This window comes from Malurus melanocephalus, unplaced genomic scaffold (genome assembly GCF_030028575.1).
Source record: "Malurus melanocephalus ecotype Western Australia unplaced genomic scaffold, MMel_1.1 scaffold_242, whole genome shotgun sequence".
Taxonomy (NCBI): Eukaryota; Metazoa; Chordata; class Aves; order Passeriformes; family Maluridae; genus Malurus; species Malurus melanocephalus.
The window spans coordinates 169,962-194,330 of NW_026623474.1; the positions used below are offsets into that span (position 1 = coordinate 169,962).

Genomic DNA, 24,369 nt, shown 5'->3' on the forward strand with positions numbered 1-24,369 from the left:
CAGTAGCCATGCGTCCTTGCTAGTGCACAAAATTCATTAATTTACAAATATTTTCATTCACCACTGCAAATTAGCAAAGATTTCTTGTTCTGATGAAGGGAAAGTAAGTTATARAGTACCAAAAGAGAAAGGAAAATCTTTTCTTTTCAAAAGGACCAAACCCTTACATTTGCACTTCAAAGTTGATGCCTAAAGTTTTTCCCTTGATTCAGCCAGTTCTGGATCACACATCATGTGTTTTATTTGCTAGAAGGCAAAGCACAARTGTTTAATCATTGATGTATATAAGGCATATACCTATGTACATATATTAAAAAAAGAAGTGAAGAGCTCCAGCTCAGATGGAAATCTCATCTCAGGCTGAGATCTGTATATCTGATTCTACACATTCAAAATAGAATTAATTCTACAGAATAAATAGTTATAAAGATTTATGAAAGTAAGCTTCTTCAATTTGTAGTGAAAAGTCTTTTGTATAGGGTGATTCCTTCAGTGAGGGACTTAGGTTCCATTTAGAAAGTTTCCTTCATGTGTTTAGACATACATGACTGCTTTCATTGCCCTTTGACTTCTTGGCTTCAATTTACATATTTTCTGGCAAGATGTTTTAGTAATAAAATCTTATTCCAGTTTAGCAAATGAATGACCCATTATCACATACTTGAGTAGAGCAGACTGAGATAAAAAACACCTAAAAGCCTGTAAGCAACCATAACCCCAGAGCTGTTTATCCTCTGCTAATTTGATTTTTCATGATTATTTCAGAATACARAAGAGAATTACATGCAAACAGATTCTGATGGGTGGAATAGCTGTGCATGTCCATGTTCTCATWAAAAWAAAAAAAATCCAACCAGCCAATCAACCAACAACCCAAAACAAACCCAAAAMCTCAGCAACTGAATGAGTAAAACAGTCTCTCATGCTCTGTGTTTATGTCAATTCCCAAACAGGTCACRTTTCCTTTATGAATAACCTGCCTAAGCATTGGTTTTCTAGAGCATGTGAAATAAGCTGCAAAAGTAAAGTGTATTTGTCACGCTGTTGTTAAACTTTAATTCATTACCTGTGTGAAATCAATTGTTCAAGTCTTTAGTACGTGTGTGTGGAGGGAAAAARGGTTAATTCTTTCTATGCCCTTCCTTAAAAGGCTTCTCTGTATTTAGAGAAGAACCAATAAACACAACCCCATCCTTGCCAAAAGTGTATTTCTTTTGCATTTTATACCACAGGTTGTTCTGAGATTTCAGCAAACCACAAGAAGGAGATACTCTACTTCTTTAGGGAAGGTTTTGTGCAACCTAAAAAAAGGGTAATTGGAACAATAAAATGYCACAGAACTGCCATGGATTTATACCGACAATATTGTGAAAATCCGTAGAATTTGTTAGATAGAATCTTGTTAAAAATTGTGTTAAAGCATCCTACAGAAATGACTATCACAGGTAATATTTCTATTAAAGACTACAGCATGGTCCAATRCAAGATTGGAGCTTTTCCATCAGCAAGAATTCTCCAGAAGCCTTACCTGCAGTTGTCCTAGACCCTGTGTGTGACATATGCAATATTTTACATGTTTTTTTACCTATATATTTCACATATATGAGACGCATTATAATATTATTCATTTACTTTTATATGTGCTAAAAAAAATCTCTATATTTCTAGTCCCATATTTTGGGCTGTTTTACAATGTCCAACAGCAACTACCAGTATGCAAACAGTTTTATATCAGGAGATAAGAGGGAGTCAAAACTATTACCTACAGTAGCTGAATCTACTGTACTGAACTATCATAAATAGTTCAATATTGAACTATCATAAATTTTGGCTGACTCAAAGCATGATTAAAAAAAAAAGAGGTCAGATGAGCATCACCATCAATGGCAGAGAACAAGCAACAATAGTAAAACTCTAAATTTTTTCTGAAGCAATGAATCAAAACCTTCTAAATAGTAATTAAAAAAAATACCAGAAATACACCACCAGAACTTAAATAAAGTAATTTATAGGAGAATATTTGTATCATATTTCCAGCCCACTGCAGTAGGAAAATTCATGAATAATATTAGAGGCATTTATGTGATCCACTTTCCTCCTGTACAGTGTTTGTCCAATGTAATGAGATTTGGATTGGCTGAATTTAATACAAATTTGAGAGTGTTTTACTTGAAACTGCTCATGCATGTTAGGAGGGGGGAAAAGAAGGCAAACGAAGCATTTTTAATGCATATAATCCCATGTGTTAATATTGACACTCAGCTCCACTAGCATAGGTTATTGCTACTGAATTAACAATGCTCACAAATTAACAGCCAGAGAAGTCCTGTGGATTACACTTGCATCTTCTGTATAAATATATTTTTTTTAATATTTGTTCTTATTCAGGTCAAGGCCATGACATTCTCATTTCATTGGAAAAATTCAAACCCCATTCTCAGAGGCAGAAGACGCAGGAGAACTATGACCGACAGAAGATAGATTTGCTTTATTCTCTGAAATTGAAGTGAAAATTACATTTGTGTCATTACCTTTTAATACATTCTTTCATGAATATACATGCTAACATACATCTCTCTCTCTCCATATATATATATATTAATATTTATATATATATTCAACTTATCACCATTCTAAACACTGAAAGTTGAGGTTTACCGCTGCAGAAACTCAAATAGGATTAGACACAAACCCTTTTCTTGTTTGCAAGCCCTGCATAAACTCAGTACAGCAGCTTTTACCAAGCAGAGAGCATAAAAATCTATTAAATAGTGTACACCAGTTGCAGGCATTCCAACACAACTTTACCTTTTCTTTTCTCACACAAGTCTACATAATGTTTTGATTAAAATCCCCCTGTGGCAGATCAGGCTTCCTAGCATAGGTTTKGGTTTTTTTTTCCTTTCCAAAAGTTCTGTTTATTCAAAGTACCTGAAAAAAAAAATCTATAATAAAAAAGGTTAAAAAAAACCAGACAAAACAAGACGTACACAAGACATACCCAAGTTTTACTGATAAAGATYGTGCTGCTTGCATACTTTTAAAAGCTCCACATCTACAAATTTATGCAAATTAGACCATTGAAAAGGGACATATCCAGAAGCTGAGAGTTCTGTTTTGTTCTCAATACTCTTAAGACTTTTTTCAAAGTTTTCTKCCATTTGAAGACACCTGGAAATAAATGACAAATTGGTGCTCCAGCCATTACCACAATTATCTWAATTTTCTTTTTACTAGATCTTCTAATAGCTGTTGCACTCGACAGTATTTTTTTCCATCATGGGAAATCTGGGGCTCATCTTATGTGCAATTTTCTATTTCATGGGTCAAGCATTAAAAATTTTAAAAARCAGCTTATATATTAGACTAAAGCATACCTGAGTTCAGAAGCTAAARCATTTTGYATTTTGCAGGAAAAAGAAACAAACGAAACCAAAAAGGGAGGTGGYCTTTTGTGAGAAGGCCAAGCATCTATGCTTTGGGACTGGGGCTCTTTTTTTGCTTTGCCTGTGCTGGATTTTTTTTTTTGTCTAAGAACATTTTACACCACTTTTGCTTAACAACTTCCACATATTCTRATCTTTGGCATCTCTGGAGTTCACAGTTTATTGCCGACTGCCACTGTGACATCTGCTAGGGAGGGCAGAAATAATTTGCAGGCTACTGACAGCTGCTGTGGGCTGCCAGACTGTCATTTGAGAGAGTACATTGGAAAAAAAAAAAGTGTGGTAAAAAGCATCCCCACCCTCTGCTATTAAAGTATTTCACATTCTCAGCAAAAACAGTGAATCCTCTTAGCACAAAATAGCCTCATAACTCAGAAAATAAATTCCCAGATTWGTTGCCTTCTGTAAATTGGTGGCCAAGTCCAACCTTTAAAAAAGTCTGAATTGCAGCAGGGCATGCTCAGAGAGGACATCAKGAAATATTTCATCACTGAGAGGGTTGTCCGAGCACTGGAACAAGCTGTCCAGGGAAATGGTGGAGTCACCATCCTCAAAGTGTCCAAGGAATGCCTGGATGTGGCACTCAGTGCTCTGGTTAACTGATATTCAGTCAAAGGTTGGACTCCATGATCCTGGAGGTCTTTTCCAGCTTCAGTGATTCCACAATTCCATGGAAGTTAACAAATGCTACTGGGCCAAGCTGGGCCTTTGTCACTCTAAGATCTGTATAGCTCATATGTGTGCATAAATATCAGGACACAAGTGAAAAAATAAATCCTGGACACTTTGAGGGCAAACCAGCAAATGTGCTTCAATAAATCTTAACTCTGTTTTTAGGTAAGGTAATAGGAAGATTTGATTTTTGATAGCACGCCAAGTGCTTTCAAAAATAGCAGTAGAGGCAAATTGCCCAAGGAAATCAATAGAAAATGGAAGTAGGAACTGGACTCTGACCCCCCTGAGCCTCTCCACAAAGCCCCAGTGGTGGTTTACAGGAGCTTTACAAGGAATGGTGCTGTGGGGTACAGTGGAGCATCTGGGACACAGCTCCATCTGAAATGGGTGTCAGCACTTGAATTCAGGGTCTGTCTTCTCTTGAGTATCACACAGGAATATAAAACCCAACCTGATAGTTCAAGTGGATTTTGAATCCATAATGAAAAACAAACAACCCCTCCTAGCAAAACAAAAACCAAAAATGAAAAAAACTGCTACTTACATATTTAAGAAAACAACACAAACAAACCTGAAAATAGGAAGAGGGTGAAAAGCAGCCCACCAAAAGCAGTTAATTCACATGTCTTAGACCAGTGCTGTTTCCCAAGAGTGCTGTCAGGGACTGGATACAAGAGGGCTGCATATTCCTGTGTACATCCAGCTAAGGAAAGAGTTCATCAGTCTTTGCATAATCCAATTCCAGGAGCTGCAACTGCAGTGAGCACTAAGTGGAAGAGTGTGTTGTACAGTGAGGCTCAGTGATCCATCACCTGCACTGCAGCCTGCTGAATTATTTACTCTCACCAGGACATAACTCACAACTACATCCTCAAAGTTTTAGTTAAACTGCAAACTCCTCATTTGAACTTCTCCAAACCCTGCTCCTGCATTAAACTGGAAATGTGAATGGTCTCCAGCACACATTATGGGTGAGGGAAAGAAGCTTCCTGAGTGAAAACATCAGCCTGGCAGGTAATTCCATTTCCAGTATGCACATGTTGAAAGCTGCTATGAATCCAGATCTTTCAATGCATAACCAACAAGGTTTACAGCCACTAAAATATGGCTCATACATTGTGCATTTTCCTTCAAGAGGGTCAAGGACAATGGGTTCCACAGCAAACAGGCACCTTGCCACTGCTGAAAACATTTCCCAATTAGAACATTATTTAAAATACCCATCCAATTATTTTTTTTCTTTGCTTGCTTGTGCCTTGCTGATTAAATGAGTCACTATCCAAACAGCTGCTTTTCAAAAGGGACCTTTCTTAGCCTCTGGTGCTGCAGACTGCTGTGTTATGTACTAACCCACTGATCCATAGTGCCTTCAATTTTCTTTGATGCTTTCTATTTTTTAAATGYTGTAGCATAACGTTAACCTTGCAAGTGCAGCATCTATTTCTAACACAGTTACCTCCTGCAATTTATCTGGGCAAATTTTTCAAAGGCAGTASTCTACACATGGAGACATTCCCTGTGCAGCCTGTGCCCATAATAAATTAAAAAATAGGTAGATAAATAAATGCCAACCTTTGAATCCCATTTTGAAGACAGATCACGTTATCTCATCAGCTGGAGACTACATCAATGGTTGTGACTTTGCCACTTTATAAAACAGTCTCTGAACCTTGGATGAGGAGCACGTTATACACGGAAAACTGTGTGTGCAGGAAATATACATTGTATATCTACAAAATGGGCCATATCCCAGTGCCATTAAAATTGATGGGAGTTTTGCCATTCCCTTCAATGGGATCAGCAGCAGTATATAAAGATGGATTGGCTCTGAGCGTGCACACTGGCGCTTTATGGGCGTGACAATATAAAAGCCCTGTGTGAAGTAATGGAATGAATTATAACAGTGCTGGGGATGTCAATTTACCTTCTTCTACCTTCACTTGCTGTACAAGGAACATTAAACATTTCCCTGGTTAGCCACAGAATCATAAAAATTACAGATAAAAAAGTACTATTAAGTCTACTTCCTGCCAACACAGAATTATTCCTCCTTGTGCCTTTTCTAATCCTCTCTGCAGCCTGGTTTTGCACCACTCAAATGTGCTGGCATGTTCTCCTCCCAGTGAAGAATTATTCCATCCACACTCAGACAACATAGACTTTTCCTACAGTAAATGAACAAAGCAAAATAACCTTCTTAAAACAAACAAACAAAAAAAAWGGATATATTGCTCTGAATTTACTCTTATAATTTTATTCCACTCTGGGACAATTAGAAAATACTTTCTGAGAACTGTATCAGTGACATACTTCCCTGCTTTTCATGGCCCACCACATCCAAATGCAGGTAGTTAGAAGCTGCTCAATTGTTAGTGGTGGGATGGCCCTCAATAAAGCTCAAATAATTAAAAGATGAAGCTACTGTCTTACCACCTTTCTGGGCTTTACCCACTTTTGGTTAAGGCAGAGAGASCCCAGTCTCCTTTATTTTTTGGGCAGGATGTTTAGTTAGGACCCAGTACATTAAAGACAAAAAACTAGATCTAAAAGATGTRCTACMWTTTGAGGCTCCATCARATCAAGGGACCTCGAGCAGGTTAARGTGCTACAAGAACACCCAAGCTGAGACAGAAGTTTTGCCAAATGACTCAAAARGTGGTTTGAAAGCCATTCACAGGTTCTCACTGAAGATATCGGACTCAAGAAATCTCCCCAGCAGCAAAGGAAGTTACTGGAGACAGGGGGAGAAGCAGCAGGAATCATTTCAGGGCCCATCCCTAGCACAGATGTTGCTGTACAGAAATTACCCCAGAGCAGCACAGGGGACTGAGACAGCAGCATCAACCTAAATCTCTTCTGAATGGCTGCAAGGCCTGCTGACACTGTATGCAAACTGACTCTTGCCTATTTTGACTACTTTGCCCTGTCARAAGTAGGATCAGACCAAATGCTTRTGGTCATTAAAGATGAAAGTCTTAYGTCAAGGAAGCCTMATTTTGGAAAGAACAAAGTAAGAATGTCACTGACCAGCCACAGRGTCTCTTCTCCAGTATTTCACATTCTCACCCACTTTCGTAGTCCTGATCTTTTAATTTCACCCCTCTTTTCAATGGCTTCACCTTCTCTTTGCACATCTTACTAAGAAAGCCAAGAGYTCATTAGTCCCCTAGTCAGCTGCATCAGTCCACAGACATTGTGTAATCTGGTTTTCCACTGTACCCACAGTGRAGAATGCTTTTGATAAGCCATAATTGAACTGTATCAGATGCCACTGAATAAAGRATAAAATTTGGTGAATACTGAAATTGCCTTCAGATAAGGCTTTCATTTCTTACTGTGCCCCCCTAAACTAAAAGCCAAGTGACTTCTTGTGTGTTGGAAAAGGGAGTGGCAGAAAAGCATAAGAGCAGCTGAACTCCAGAGCTCTCTGCTGCCTCTGAGGTGCTGGCACTGGTGTGTGCTGTGCACACAACTATGGGCAGTTTCATTAGAGATCACGAAGATTTCTCTGGGACTCCCCAATCCAAAAGAATTGGTCATTTTTATGCCCTCATCTTGCTCCCCTCCTTTCCCTGGGGCTGCAATTTCCTCTACAATAGAAAATCTGACTTGTTTTCTACTCCATTTCCATCAGGAAAGAGGAGGAAGAACATAGTAAGGCATTCAGCAAAATTCCCCAGCAAAAAAACAAGGTGTAAAAAGGGAAAATGTTTTAGCCTTGTAATGAAGGTAAGCAGAAGTCAGAAATACCTGAATGGACACAATCAAGAATTGCCTTTGAGTGGACACTGCTTCCCAAWASATTCAGATTTTGACCCTTACCTCTGCTTCCCATTTTTTCTGCTTTTCCCTTCTCCCTTCACATGTGCTTACCAAATTCCTGTCACCAGCCAGAATTGATTACAACAGAAGGAAAAAACCCAACTCCACAGCACTCTGGAATAGCAGTCATCAAGTACAAAACAAAGTAAGCATCACTTAATAATTAGCCTTGTTTTTACCTCCCTCGGTGGTGCATTATTAGGCTAGTTGGACAGGTACTSCAGGAGATCAGCAAAGGGTTATGCAGAACTCAGTGCAGCTTTTAGACACACCAGGAGGCCCTGCTGCAGGGTTCAGGTCTAAAGGGATTTGCCCATCTGCTGAGATTGAGAGCAGCTCAGCTTTCAAGGATCCCTTTGTTCTTCCTGTGATTACCTACTCCATGTCCTCCTCAACCWCCCAATTCAACCAAGTTTCAATTCTATCACTGAGTGAGTTACATTCTGGYCTTTCCATTTCAATCTCCACAGGGCAAATAAAACTGATGGGCAGCATTTTGACAAAGGTATGGTTATTTCATCCATTAACCTGACACGACTCCAAATGTGGATATTACATTTAATGTTCCTGGGACAGATGCTGTTAGGGCCTTTTCACAGAAACACAGGATCATCTGCATACTCAAGCTGCACCTACTTTACAGTCTCTTAAGTTTTCAGAGACATTGCTGATAATTTAATTCTACAGGGGCACCTCAAACATTTTTCATCCCAAAGCAGTGGAAAGGATAACTGTGAAAGATCACATAGCACAAGGGCAGAACCTCTGAGGCATTTATTTGCAAAAGGTACAGAAGTTTCTGAGGGTAAATTGTGTAATACACACATAAAATATACAAAATGTTTTCAAATTGAAGGAAGGCAAATTTGCATTAGATATTGAGAAGAAATTCTTCAGTGAGAATGATGAGATACTGGCACAGGTTGCCCAGAGAATGTGTGGATGCCCCAGCTGTGGAAGTGTCCAAGGCCAGGTTGGATGGGGTTTATGAGCAACCTGGGGTTAGCAAGGAAGTTGGAACTGAATGATCTTCAAGGCCCCTTCCAACCCAAAACATTCTGTGATTGTGTGAAATTAATAAATGTAGTCTCACACACCCATTTCCATATGAACAACTCATCTATCTGTGCTCTTCAAAATACCATTCTTAAAAACAATGATTAGAACCTTCCACCTGGGAAAGAACCCTTGGGGATGAAAGGGTTTCACTTTGCTTCAAGACAAGCTCAAGATGAAATACATACACCATTACTCTTTCAATTTATATTTTTGCAAGCTCAAAAATAGAATATTAATAAATTAAAAAAGAAAGCTGTTGTTTATCTTACTGCTAACCTTTCCATCTGTAAACAAAAGACAGCTTTTAACCAATAAAGAAACTTAGCAAATCTGAAACCTGTTTTGCCAGTGCTTGCAAGTCAGCATTTAAGATGACACTTTACATACAAATCAATTCTTACAGAAACACAGATGACTAGATGTGTTCAGAGAGAATGCAAGACTTCCATTACTTCTGGCCATTGAAAACCATTTATTTAAAAACATACTGTATTAGAACCAAACTAGTAAATTAAAAAAAAAAACAAACAAACAAAACCAAAAACCAGTGCAAAACTACMACATTAGGCCTCTATTCCAGAATCCAAATCCCTTTTAAAGCTCCACCTTGAAAACAATACAAAGCTCCCTTGACTTCATAAGGACTTCTCAGAGGCCCACAGGCCCACATTAGAAGGCACATTTGGTATTTTAAGCTAAAATAAGTTGAATGTCTTGCTTCCTGTTTATCAGGCAGCAGCTGCAGGAAACTGCAGCACTAAATTCAGTTGCCTTGGACATGTTCATATACACATCCAGTATTTAAATAAATATTCATTTATCATATGTTGATTATAAACCATCAGGTGGAGGCTATTTTCTTTAGTTTAGCTACGTACATCGGACCCCATGCTCTCCCTTTCTCTGGGAGAACCAACAGTTCGTGCTGTCTTGTTCCACTGAAAAAAGTGAATTCCTGGGAAACACCTTTGGCCATCTCACTTATATCCACAGGGATCACATTCCTGCAAGAGTCCAAGATRAGATTGATCACATCACTGTTTTCTGCTCTGGAAAGAGTGCACGTGGAATAGACCAACGATCCACCAGGACGCAGGGCTTTAATAGCAGACCTGYAAAGGACAACAGAGAAAAAGGGGGGAAAAATCAACATTAAAACTGACATACTGGCAGTGGGAGAATATAAATAAATATGACAAAATTACATTATGAAAATGTCTATACTGTCAGCATATAACTGACAGTTCAGGAAACCCCCATAATACAATTTTTGCTTTCTCATTTATTACTGCATTCTCAGTTAACTGAAGGTATTTTTTTGCACCACAGTGACAAGTACAAAGCAGCACCCATTCAAAACACACATCAAGCATTCCTATGCTCAGCATTGTTGTGAAAATGCTACAACTGTGCACACAAAATGGGTTACCCCACAGCAAAACGGCCAGACATTTGCTCAGCTGCTCGTGTGAACATGTTTCAGAAGGGGCACTTGCAGTAATAGCCTGAATCAATTAATGGGCTGCTATTTTAGAAACATTTATGCTAATTCTAAAACTTATTTAGCAGGTAAGAGGACTTGGGGGTTTCATTGAGCCACTGTTTTTCAACCATTTCCTAAGGATTATACATTGTTTGTTTATGCACCCTTCACTTATTAACCTGTTGACAAATTTTGACTAAACAGAGGCAAAATAGGGGCTTAAAGCCTGAAAGCTTCACAACTACCAGTGGAAAGAGGGAACAGAGATTCTTCATCACTTTACCACTGAAAGTGAGTTTAAATAAACTGCTTATTTCCCATTATGSTACATCTGCCAAGTCCTTATTCAGACACATGAAATACTACCTATGAGTGTATAGAAATGAGATATGCAAGCCATATTCACCTGCTGCAAATTAAGGGAGTAAGGAGAAAACTCAAAAATCTTGCACCACGGAAAAGCATTTTTCAAACCTGATACCACCACATTTCTAAATGAAGAATCTACACTAAAGGTTCTTTTTCTAATAAAACACTCTAGTAAGATAATCACATTAAATCACATATTTTGGAGGCTTGAAGTACATATGGCTAAAAAACTAAATTGTAAGGTAGTGTTCAAACAGATATTACTGGMAAACATCACATTAGAATACAATTGTTCCCTCAATAAAATTTCTTTCGTTTAATAACAAGCAAATCTGCACAGGTGAAGGGTATAAATGACACTGAATAATTGGAGATTTGTAGATACTACAAATAGTGGGGACAATAGTGGGCTCACACATCCCCTCCACACCAGGAAAAATAAAAAAGAAAAAAAAAAAGAAAAAGAACCAACCATCTCCTCAAACCAATAAGGTGAGCAGCCCCCAAAGGCAGAAAGTCTGATTCCATGTCTAAATAAACAAAGACAATGCCAATGAAATAGCAATTCCTGCAGAGAGAAGCTCAGGACTTCCCAAGGGTGACAGCTGACTAAAAACAGTTGAGAAAGGAAAGAAAATACAAGAGGGAAAACAGAAGCCCTTTTAACAGAATTGGGACTTTTTGGGAAATAATCAATAAAGAAAAGCTTCATCAGAGGGAGGATCAAAGCTGATCACAGATCAAAGCTGCTCTGAAAGTTCTGTCCAAAATAATATGGGAACACCAGGAGAAATGACTGATCCAGAAGTGATAAAATACCAGGAGAAAACTCCTCTATTTACCAAATCTACTTCCCTTGGGACCATACACACAACCTGGTTCAATTCTTTGATGAGTCTTGGTTATGGTAACCAGCAAGCCAAGTACATATTTTACTGAAGGCTTTTCCGTAGTGTAAAAGAACAGCGCTCTCTCAACTGATGGTGCTCTAAGAAAAATAGGTGTTTGATGCCTCTGTTGTATCGGTCTTCAGGAAAAAGATGGAGAGTGAGCATGTGACTCACAAAAAGCCTTAGTGAGCTATTCAAAGTTCAGCCTGTTATAGGCAAAAACAGGCTAAAGTGCACTTAGGTAGCCTAAATATTTTCAGTTTAACTGGGCCTGGTGGACTCATTCGAGGATATTCTGAAAATTAGTTAAACCTATCAAAAAACGACAAGCTTATCTCCACCCTTGAGCAGCTTTTCAAAGGCTGCAAAAATGTTTGAGAACGTTCCTGCTACAGGCTGGTAGAGYACAACATCCACACTGCCACCTTGAGACAGGGAAAGAGAGCAGGTGGAACCCTGACATCCCTTCCAGCTCTTGTTTTCTAAAATTCTGCACTTTCCAGCAGGCATTTCAATTGCCTGGCTCCCAACACACMTTTACTCCTTAGAAGGCTCCAAAAGCAGCAGTTCTGGACCCAAAAGCTGTTTCAGCTTCTCTCCTTTCCTCGTTGGCTGCTGCCCATTTCAAAGGGCAAGGCTCCTGCTGCTGCTCTTTGGCCTGTCTCAGGACCCGCATAAATGGAATTAACTGCTACATTAAAGCAAAGTAGGGATGTGCAACCTTCTCCTCCCATGAACAACAAACCACCAAGAAACCCTAAAGCACTGTATCTTGGCCTWATACCCATCTGGGGAAATTTAAAAGCACTTTCCCCCCTCCATGTATTAGCTCTCGCTTTTTTTCTTTCACATTACAACTCAAAAGAGAACAGAGCTGAAGTCTAAATGCGCTCTCACAAAGTTGAGCTGATGCTCACATTATCAGAATCCACCTACATAACTCATTTTTGACAGACTTTCCCCTTCCAACTACACCTTTTCCATGTATGCAGGAGTGCCAAGCCCTGAGGGCAGCCAGCCAGCCAGCTCGGGAGTGCTTTAATGTGACAACCGAGATGTACTTTTAGCAGATCTGATAACTTAACTCAGAGAAGAAGATAATGGGAACCACTTTTCTTCATCTAAGATAGGAACTACATAAGTATTTAGAAAATAGAATAAATTATCTTRCCATGGAGAAGTGGGAAAGGTAAAGCTAGATACCAAAAAAGTAGGTAAGGTTAAAAAAATCCTGACATTTGCTAAATGTCCTTTTCTTCCCGTATAGAGAGCAACAGCCCCTCAAGACAACATTTTCAAGGGCACCATGCTCCTAAAATTGAGTCCATCAGAGAAAAGAGCAGCACAGGCCTCTGAAGGAAAACTTGAAAAYCTCACCTCAAAACACCTCTGTGTCTAAGCCTCCTTAGCCTGTGTATCTTCACTGGCCCCTGACACAAAAAGGTCAGCCTGCTCAGTGCAGTTCTCTTTATTTGGAACCTAAAGCATGAATTAAAAYATCTGAGGAGAATTACTTGAGGCAGCAAGGTTAATCAATGTATCTCTGCATCTTGTCAGGTGCAGCAACAGTTGTTCCAGTGCCTGTGCTCAAAGTCAGCCRCCCGCCAGCCCTGATTAATCCGAGCTTGGCTTCTGATAAACCTGCACGGAGCTGCAAAATTCCCAGTGAGGAAGTGCTGGGCTCAAAGTCACACAGGGTGACACTGAGCTGGGCAAGCACATCCAAGGGGTTTGGTCCTCTCATCATCACCATCACAGAGMATTCAGGAGTGGATTTGTTCATTAGAGAATTGTTCATGTGCTTTTAAGAAATTAGTCTTCCTCTATAATCACTGGAGGGAAAGAAGCTYATCCAAGGCTGGACATGAAGCACAACTTTGTCCTATTATAACTCCACCATCTAAGAATGAAAGATTTCTCTTTCATTTGGAATATTAATTATGAACACTTAGATGAAGGAATTCAGTGCCTGTTACTTCATGACTTCCAAAAATGGGCTTCAAATCTAGAATGATCAGACAAGATGCCAGCGCAAAAGATTCCAAAATATTTTTTCACCTTCCCCCTATTATAGTGTCTTGTTTAAAAAAAAACCCCACATTATTTAAAGGTAGTTAATCTGCAGTTCTATTTATTTTAATAAACAGAACATTTGTGTTTAATAAAGAAGTTTCAGCTGAAATAAAGATCAAGTTATCACCCATTTCATAATTTTATTTCAGGTCCATATATTTCCTGTAATGAATTTCACAYGTTTACAGGCACTTATACTGCAAGGTTTCAAGTTTCATATAAATAAAAATCATCAGAACACACATTAAAAGCCGTGGAAACTTTTTCTGAAGCCTTTTCCTGTCCATCCCATTCAACAAGTCCTGCAACACAAGTTAACACCTGAAGACTGCACACCTCCTCCTTCTAAATAAGATTTTACAGCACTAACAAAAAAAAAAAGTAAAAAATATGTTTTTGTAGGGTGTGTCTCTGGGTACAGGTTCAACGGCACATATTTACTGTGGATGTTAGAGGTACAAAAACCACATTAATCTATCCTAACTCTCTGTATTACAGAAGTACTGGCAAAGACTTTTAAAAGAAATATATTATTTTAAAGCTTTTTTTTTTTTAGTTTATTTCTCAATATTTACTAAATTAGGGAAAACAGCAGCATTACTGTTTCATATCTCAGGGGAAAAAAGATCATGCTAGAGCCACATGACAATTCTACACCCAAAAATCTCTTACATGCAACTAAAGTGTAGTTAGCCAGGACCTAAWGAGGATTTTTTCCTGTGACAGAATATGAGACATGACAGGTTGACTCTTTTCAGTCTAAAAGTCTTGGTGTCTCAAACATCCTTTTAAAAATGGGCAGACACAAAATATATATTTCATTCTAAAGGTATCACCTGCATGTCAAGCCTATCTCCCAGTGCTTGGGTTTGTGTTGCACACCATGGGAAGGGGCACTATGAATTATGCTAATCATTCAACCATTTTCGGTATTGCAGTGAAAAGATCACATCTTTTTAGGGCAATTTTAAAATAACACAACACTTCAACAGTGCCACCTTTTGGCAACTACCYTGCATTTCTGCTCAATAGGCAAGATACTATCTCATCAGAATAAAACCACTGTAGTCCCTTCTCACCTGCCCCATCCTGTGATTCACTTTTATTCTCAATTCTGTTCTTTTTATTGACTTAAAATATCCACATTGCCTCTCTCCTCTTACAAGAGTCCAGGTACTTTGTGGCAATATGACCTGCATGTTAAAGGTTTTGCTTTTATTTCTTCACACGTGGTCAAAATGATAAAGAATTTCCTTCTGTGTCAAATGCCAATTGCTTTTAATACTTTGTGATGGGCAGTGACAGTAGTTCAAGCACTTCCTCTGCCCCTGTGGAGAAATATTGCAGCTCACAGTAACAAGAGAATCAGGACAGTGAACTGACTTTTTTCATCACAAAATTGAATTATAAATAAAAGAGGCATAGGCATCAAAAATCCCTCAACTAAACAACCAAATCCCACAAATAAAAAAAAAAATCCCTCTGTTCTACCCTAGCCAAAATTTGTCCCAAAATTCCTCCTAAGCAACATTTCTATAGCAAAAATTTCTAAATTATTCTAAAGCAAAGACCAAACATTCACAGCTAGAATTGCTGATCTTCCTCCTCTAATGCATAGTGACTTCTGAAAAACTGATCTTGTTTACATAGGGATAGAAGACAGCCCAGAAGGGAAAACGAAAGACCTCTGAAGCCCACTGCAAACCCTACCACACAACTTTAGGGTTAGTGGCTTTCCCTACAACTTGTAAAACACATGGAAAAAGGACCGAAGGTGGAATTAAAGCAAAATTTGTGTCTGAATTCAAATATGTGTTTCCCCAAAAACTGCTGAGTAGCTTATTTGTTTATTCATACAGTTATTCAYACATTCAATAAACTTGGATTTGCAACATATCCTAGGGGACCTGATCTATTCACAAGCTGCTGCCATACTTAAAATGAAAAAACATTTTCTTTTAATATATCTGATGGAAGACAACCTGGAGCCACAGCACTCACTCTTTTTGAAGGAATTCCAACCAACCATGTAAAACCTCCAACAACGAAACCAAAAGTGTTTTGGGAAATGGCAYAGGCACAAACATACACAAACTATTCAGCTTTTATAAGACAGAGTGGCTAAGGAATTTTATCACCCACACAACCCACAGAAGATTTGTTGGTCCAACAATTGGAATTCTCAAAAATTCCCAGTGGAACTAACTGATGAGATGGTTCTGGACAATCAGAGGATTAGATGGGCAGCAACTGAGGAACAGAGGGAAAAATTCCAGGGGGAGAGCTGAAGATGTGATGCAGTAATTCTCAGCACAATTTAGTCCCCACACCAGAAATGGTACAGTGCTCCTATATGCTAAATACATGATTTTATATTTATAAGCATAAWTTTTKCCTTCACTCTACAGCMAAAAAGAAGCATAGCTAAGAGTACACAATTCCTCTCCTAGGTATATGTGGAAAACTCAGTAATTCAGTGAAAATACMGAGCTGTTTAATTACTCAGAGATGTTGTGTATAGAAGAGTTCCAGCAGACTGAATGCCTTTGCTGAGTTTTCTAAATTGTATTCTGTTGGATTTCTTTTCTGCTGAGCCCTAACACAAGTTCCTTTCAGCTGCAGAAACCAGTCTAAGAATAATTACAACATCCATAACAGTTTAACCACTATGTAATTGGGCATTCAAGCTCAGCCCAAAATTTAATTTCTCTCTGAGAACTGATAACATTGGTAAATTTGCTTTTGGGAACTACTGTATTTTGTGTTAGCATTTAGCATCAGGAAATGAAATACTCCTTTTTTTACTCTGCAATTTGTTTTCTGCATGAGCACTCCAAACAATAACAAGATTTGCAGTGTGYTCTTGGATTAGAGCACTCAGCAGGGATGCTTTGGTGTTGGTACGAGCAATCATTACAATCTCAATTTCCTTCAAATCACTGGTGCCCTCATTGCTTAGAACATTTGCTGCTCAGCATTTATATCACTTATTTACATTTCAGATTTTGTTCAGTAGGAAGATTGTTGCATCAATYTCAATGCTTCTTCCAGATCTACATTCTCGGAAGCCTCAATGTACTTAATTAATTACATTGTATTGCAARCCCTACTTTTCCTTCCTTAACTTCCCTCTTTAATGTCCCCAGCTTCCCCTCCAGGCAGATCCATAAAAACAGATTACAAGTGAAGCATTTCCTTAATTAAGAAGGRGGGAATCTCAAATTTTAGGCTGAGTGTTGCTTGAAAGAAATAAAAATGAAATGCAAAGTGGAGTTCTAKTCTTATTTTTACATTAACCTTACACTTAATCCTCCTGCTAAACTAAAATAACGCTTGGTCCTTCAAGCTTYACTTTCAAGTAACTCTGTGTTTCACAGACTCACAGGATGGTTTGGGCTGGAAGAGACCTTAAAGATCACTGAGTCCCTCCATTTTTTATTTATAATTATGCACCCTAGTTGTATTGCTTCAATAGAGAAGCAACCCACAATTTTAGTTTTCCCAAACTTCTAATGCACTTATCATGAATCATTAAGCCTYTTCTGACCTTATTTCCTTTTGCCCCTTTCACATGGGATCTGYGATGTCTTTAGAACTGGGAATTCATTCCAGGTAAAAAGAACAATAAACAGCCAGTGGGCAGCTGGTACTTCAAATATTYTACCCAATAACCTTTATAATCTCTAACTCTTGAAAGTAACCATTTATTTCATAGGCTCCAAAATCTTTTAAAAGACAGACTAAAATATAATAGTAGATTGCTCAATCTACACAAGTACTCAGACCTATGCTGAGCAATGAAATTACCTCTCTTTTACTACCATTTATACAGCAAAGGTATTTTGTCTCTATAAATTCTTATTACTATTGCTACAATAAAGAGTATTTTCAACAGAAAGTTCTCTCTCTATTTAGGAATAATTCAATTAAATCTGTTTTGGGCTGACAAGAATGCAATTTTTTTTAAAAAACAAGGTTTCTGCTGTCTTGAGTTCTCCAGGATTACAATGTAGAATGATTTATGCAAATTCTCAAAACTTCTCTGCATGATGTATGCTTCCTTTTGGTATGGGTTCACAAATTGGATTTTCTATGTCAGATATTGAAGAGGGAAAACTGAAACAGGTCACTGTTTTAAATGTGATTGATTTCTTCAAAGGAAATGGGTGACATGATGCATTACTGCAATAAGATCCTCATATTTCTGTTATAAATCACAGGCTTCTGCCAGGCCTTTTTCAACTGCAAGTCATGCAAAGCTATCTTGAACTGCTGCAATGGGAACTTTCCATAAAAACTTTCTTAATATGTTATTTTTCCCTCAATTTGCTTTGACAGATGGACTTAAGGCATGACTGTTATTCCACAAGTAACATTTGAGTTTAGAAGGTTTTATTGAGAAGTCTTTTTTTTTTCTCCAATGAGGAAAACTGTGCAGTTTTAAATGCTTCACAAATACCAACCCATGGCTGGTAATATTAAAATGAGTAAAACATGACAGCCTTGGTTTGGATTACTGGGTGGATGCTCTCAAAAATAAACAATCCTCTCTTTCCTCCACCAAACCTCACACTCTTTTACTTTTTACGCTGTTGATTAGGATTGGGAGCCTTCCTGTGCTACACACAGTCAATATGGGATATACCTAAATCCATTTTAGCTGCCTCCACCAAAAATATTCTGATTTTATACTAGACTGTTCTAAGCCATCTGCAAATGGACATTTATGTAAATAAGCTAAGGGGACCAAGGCCTCACTGCTGATACCACTCACACAGATCTCCACATCCACATTATCTCAGACCCACTGTTTATTCTAAACAGCATCASAACCACATATTCTTGACACTATTTTCAGAGGGGGAATAGGGACTACTGGTTCTGTTTATTAAACAATGACAAATCGTGCCCCATGTAATTTTTGTTAATTACAGAAAGTTCCTTGAACTTTTTACACTTCTCACCTTAGAAGCTGAAATTGCAGAGAGGACAATTCCTTCCTTTGCATGAGCCTGAGCACAGCTTGCTGAGGGTCACCAGAGAAGAGCCAACTTCTATCATTTGAACAAGGAGCATCAACCAGTACCTAAACAATTAATAAAATCAAATAAAACAACAATGGTCACTTTTTAAATGTGTGCCAAAAATCAATTCAATTTTCTTTCACAAATACCAAGAAAAACCGTTTTTATTTTCCATTTTAAGGGATGAAGTGATCCAATTACAATTTTGSTATGTTTTTATGGGGTAGCAGGTGAGGAGATAGGAAATTATTGCTCCAAAAGTAAAATCTACCTGAGCAGCTCTCTCTTGTTCCCCTCCCCTTCCTAATTAGACATTATGCAAAGATTACAGCCACAAGGTGCTCAGAATTCCCTCCCAAGGCTGAAGGGGTAACATCATCRAACACATGAATAAATGCACAACAAACTTCAGTAAGTGTTTCCAGAGGCTATAAAAATGCTGTCCATGACTTTCTTCCTCGCAATAGATCAGGTATTTTTGTAGGGGCCAGGAAAAAAAAAATTAAAAAGAGAGCAACATAAGAACAAAAATAATCAGAATGCAGAAATACGATTTTCTAATAATAATAATGTTACCTTGTCATATAGTCCAGGTTTAAGATGTCCAATCTGTCTACCATCCAATTTAGAGACCATTATCAARTTCATCAAAGGATCTGGGATGAAGGATTCTATTGTCCGTTCCAGCCATCTTGACCTCAAATCATCATATTCATTACAGTGAAAATGACCTTAGAAAATTAAGGGGGAGAAAAAAAAATATCCAAAGAGAAGTCTTTATGATTTTTTTTTTTTGTTTTCACAAATATAAGGAGTTAGACCCTTTTCAGAAGTTTTTACTGCATTGTCATGACTACCATAAAATTTACACCTTTYGTGTCTGTGTTATTATTGTGTTTTTTAAGCTACTGAACATTTACAAACCTAAGTAAGTTTGCTCCTACAGAGCAAACCCTAAGTATTTCCTTGCAAATACTTCTGTAGCAATAGAGATCCAGAGTAAAACAAACTTTAATTCATGTTCCATATCCAGAGACCAATGCAGAGTTAGTGCCTTTCTGGCTCCTTCAGCCACCATTTAAATTAAGTACATGCCCCACATTAATTAATTGCCATTTAAAAAAAATAAAGCAACAGTTTTGTGCTTCTTAAGGAACATCTTAGCATTCACTGAGGTATATTAAGAATCAAATTCTTCACGTTACATTCTCAGTAACAGTTTGGTCTCATCAGAAGCAGCCAGAGGACAAAGTGTTGTTGTTTTTTTTTTCCTTTTGAAAAGACAATTTCTATTTGATTTACTTCATTAGCTTCACCTCATTCCCCTAGAAGAGGGAGGGAAAGAAAACCAGTTATAATCAGCTGGTACAGGTGGTTATATACTAATAGTCTCATCAGCAGGAGCATAAAGTGCCCTCAACAGCTTGAAACAATTACCCAAGCCAACAAATAAACTTGGAAACAGCAATCCCATCTTGCTTTAACTCGTTGGCCCAAGAACAGGTGCTGCGTGCTGCTGCCTTCTAAACACCGTGATCATCTCAAAATCCTTCCCCTAACAATTTCTTACTATAAACTTTCTCCTTTTGCCAAGATCTTGCACATTTAATCTCTTATGTTCTGTTTTACATCAGCACACTTAAATTTACCTGTAATATTTGTACAGCACTGACATAAGAGGCAGCAGAGGAGAAGAAAAAAATAAACAGAGGACAAGTATTCTAAGACTGCAGATCACTTATGGCCCTGTGCCAACAAACTGACGTGACTTTAAGAAACGTCTGGAGAAGTCACAGTGGTGAGAAAACCCCACACAGCAACTCCACTTTTGCCTATAACTCTGCAGTAACCTATCCTGTAGTAAATACTGCATTTTTCACTCTCTTTTAGGCAAACTTCAGAAAATCTTATTAAACACAGTGGAACTACTTGGAATATTAATTGTTTGGGKTTTTTTTTCCTCCATCTGGACCTGTCTCCATTACCTGGACAGGCACACTGCAGGATAGCTATAGATTTRCCCCCTGGTGCAGCACAGAGATCCAGAACATCTTCCCCATCCTTCACCTCCAAGGCCAGCACTGGCAGCAGCGAGGCAGCATTGAGCAGATAATACTCCTTCAGTTTGCCAGCCTGGTGTTTCTGAGCAGGGAACCTCCCAGGAGCTCTCCTGATGTAACACCTGAAGGCTGCTGGAAGGTAGGGCAGGGCTGCTGGAAAGGCAGGATGATATCCCTGCATGGCCAGGCTGCTCTCCAGGCCAGGGCACTGGCTGAACCTGTTCAGCAGCACAGCGTGCTGCCAGCACCATGGAGAGGTCAGCACATCTCTGGAAGGAGCRAAGGAAAAGCCAGTCAATAACTCAATAAATAAAACAGTGGAAGAAGCTGTTACAATCTTACCATTGGATGGTTCTCGTGGAATCAGAAATTAAATATTTTGCTTTGACATGATTAAGAGAAGTGTGCAGAAAAATAATTTCAATAGGAAATCAAGYCATTGTTTTTTTAATTATTGTATTTAAAATACCAATCTCTTCTGAAACAAGACAATTCTCCATTTTTCTTATTTTATGTACACGATATAAGTAATAAAACACAATGCTCTTTCTGACTGCAAAGTACTTCCCTTGTTGGCTTGTCCAGACCTTTCTAACATTGATTTCCCTCCCCTCCATTTGAACTCCCCTTAGTAATTTTTCATTTAGTCCCCCCAAAAAATACTCCTCCGTAGTATTCACTGCCTAAAGCGAAAAAACACATTGATCCAATCCAAGCGTTCTTAAGCTGATTTGATTAAACCAATGCTATACATCTATAGCTTTAATTTAAATAATGAAGTTCTTGAGCAGCTGAGTGAATAAAGTCCAAATTAAGTGATAGCCTTTGCCATACATGTCATTACTAATTCTTGAACTTTCCCTTCCTCCCCAACTCCTCAAAACCACAGACCTGACACTGCTCCATGCAGCTCCCAGTTCTGTGGTGTACTGCTTCTCAAAGTGATCCAGAACCACCTGACAAATCTGCTTCTCAGGTGTCCCTTTTGTCTTCTTTTCCAGCTTCAGAGAAAGGAAGAAAAAAAGGAAAAGTAGTAAAGTCAAACAAATGAATCCCTCCYTAGTTCTTACTAAAATTGATAAAACACATTTTATTAATTACATCGACTTGGTATGAGTGATATCAGGATGCTCATATATTAAGACCACATCATTACGTAATCAAGATATAATACAAATTTCAGGAGCCAACGAGTTAAATTAGAGCACTCTTCCTCCGTTCTCAGTTTGTTAATAAACACCCCTCCATRTCCATTATGCTGATAATCCAGTGGTTCCTGGGACTCTGACAGAGTTTAACCTATGAAAGGGAGGAAAAGAGCTTTTGGTTTCTGAGCAAGCCGCAAAGGCAAACACTGAATTCTGCTCTAAGGACATGCAGGGGCTGTCCCGTCGCACTGCGCTCTTTGCTAACACGGGTCCCTCTGATCAGGGACACCGGGCAGGGGGCAGAGCCCGCACGGACGGAGCTCGGGCCGCTTCTGCTGTCCCTCCCGGCACGGCACGGCACAGCCCGGAGAGCACGGGCAGGTTCCCGCAGGAGGTGCCGAACTCCAGGGGACAGACAGTGCTGCGGAGGAGGGACCGGGAGCGTCTTTCCTCCGCTCCCGGCAGCGCTCGCACGGCCCGCGCAGGAAGCGACCGGAGGCGCTCCCGTCACCCTTCCGCCGCCGGGCCCCGGCTCACCCGGCCCGGCCCCAGCCTCAGCCCAAAGCCCAGCCCCAGCTCACCTGTGCCGGAGCCCATCCCGGCCCCAGCGCGGCCCCGGCCCGGCGGGAGAGCAGCAGCGCCGGGCCCCGCATGGCCCCGCATGGCCCGAGCCGCCCGCGGGCCCAGGGAGGCGGCGCCGCCACCCAGCCCGGCCCCAACGCCCGCCCGCTGCCGGAGCTGGAGGAAGCGGAGGAGGGAGGGGTTTTCACAGAAGCACAGAGTGGGGAGAGGTTGGGACGGACCTGAAAGATAATCTGGTTCCAACCCCGTCGGCCGGGGCGGGGRCACAACCCGCTAGAGGATGCTCAATTCCCAGGCTTTGGAGCTGCTCCTCCGCTCATCTGAACTACACCGGMGATCACCTCCAGCTTAACCTGCTGCTGCCATGAGAAATTGCTGGAGGCTTGAGAATTACAGAAATCTCTCAAACACCGGGTTTTTTTCTCAGATAAACCATTCTCTGGGGAYAGGAATTAGGAGAACCACTGTACCCCAGTTCAGCTGTCACTGGTTTAGGAGCACTAATATCGGAGGCTTCTCTCATCTGATCCCTTCGTCTGAACAGAACCATGGGGACCTTCAAACTGCTCCTACAAGGAAGGGCATTCCTGCTCTATTGGCCATCTCTTGCTGCAATCATTGTATCCTAACAAAACAAATCCCCTCATCCCCTCCCTCCCTCCCTTGTACATCAGCATTTGCCGACTCCCTCACCAAGAGAAAACGCTGTGGAAASAGCAAGCTTATTAAAGAGTAGTTTTAATTAAAGCTTCTGCAGGCTGAGTCCAGCCTCTGAAATCCAGACTGGAAACAGGTGCAAAGGTAAAGGCAGGAGTGCTATCGTATAGATAAATATTTGAGTTTCAGGCACCAGCTAATGAAGACTGAGTGYTTTTGCTTACCTCATGCAGAATAGCATCACGTGTGCAGATAATTTAAAATGTTTCAATCAGGATCGTGACAAAGGGCCTGGARGCAAATCGGAGACCTCCTACCTATCAAATGTAAAGGAAACCTGAAAGGCTTTTTGGTAAATGAGTTTTACCAACAGCTACAGAACAAAATTGGTATAAAAAACATTCTCTGTGATTGTAATTCTGCCAAGGCCAGTACAATATCCAAAAAATAGATATAAGAATTGAGTTTTACTGTACCAATAAAACAAAAGTCTATTAAATTTCACATATTGCTGCCGAGATGGAACGACTTCAACACATTTTGAAAGGCAGGTGCCTGTTCCTAATAAAAAGCAATTTAAAACACCGAAGCAGCTGTGCTTGCCATGGCAAGTGACCATGTGTATGCCCAGGTGTCCTGTTAACCCAAAACCCATGCCTGCATCTTATTTCTGGAAAATCTATTGCATCTCTACAACTCCACTCTAATCTCAGTCCAYCATTCTCTTAAGATAAAATAAATTGCCTTATTTCACACCTGCTTTTTCTAACCACAGCAGGAAAGCCAAGGAAGAGGACAAGTGTCWGCCCTATTGTGCCCTGGTGCTTGCAGAGAGTGATGGCTGAAATGTCTTAAAATCAGAAAACTGATATTCAGAAATAGCACCAGCAGCRTATCAACATTTTCCAAGACTTGTGAGCAGAAAAGACAGGCCACTTGTGTGACTCTCACTGTTCAGTTCAGGTGTCCAGAGTTTCCTGGAGCAAGCCCAAATTAAGTTTTCAATCATATAGAGTAATTTAGAAATACACAAGTAAGTGATTTGTTTCCSAAGAAAAAAATATACAGTTTTTTGTGAAAA

At 39.5% G+C, this 24,369-nt stretch overlaps 1 protein-coding gene across 1 annotated transcript; it reads right to left on the reverse strand.

Moving 5' to 3' along the window:
* Nucleotides 1–9,525: 9,525 nt before the first annotated feature.
* Nucleotides 9,526–22,745, reverse strand: NSUN3 (NOP2/Sun RNA methyltransferase 3). Its single transcript, XM_057375195.1, has 6 exons — nucleotides 22,631–22,745; nucleotides 21,793–21,902; nucleotides 20,827–21,170; nucleotides 19,418–19,572; nucleotides 18,782–18,903; nucleotides 9,526–10,114 (listed from the first exon to the last, which is right to left on the reverse strand). The coding sequence occupies exons 1-6, from the start codon at nucleotides 22,700–22,702 to the stop codon at nucleotides 9,844–9,846; spliced, it is 1,074 nt and encodes a 357-aa protein (XP_057231178.1). The 5' UTR covers nucleotides 22,703–22,745; the 3' UTR covers nucleotides 9,526–9,843.
* Nucleotides 22,746–24,369: the final 1,624 nt, after the last annotated feature.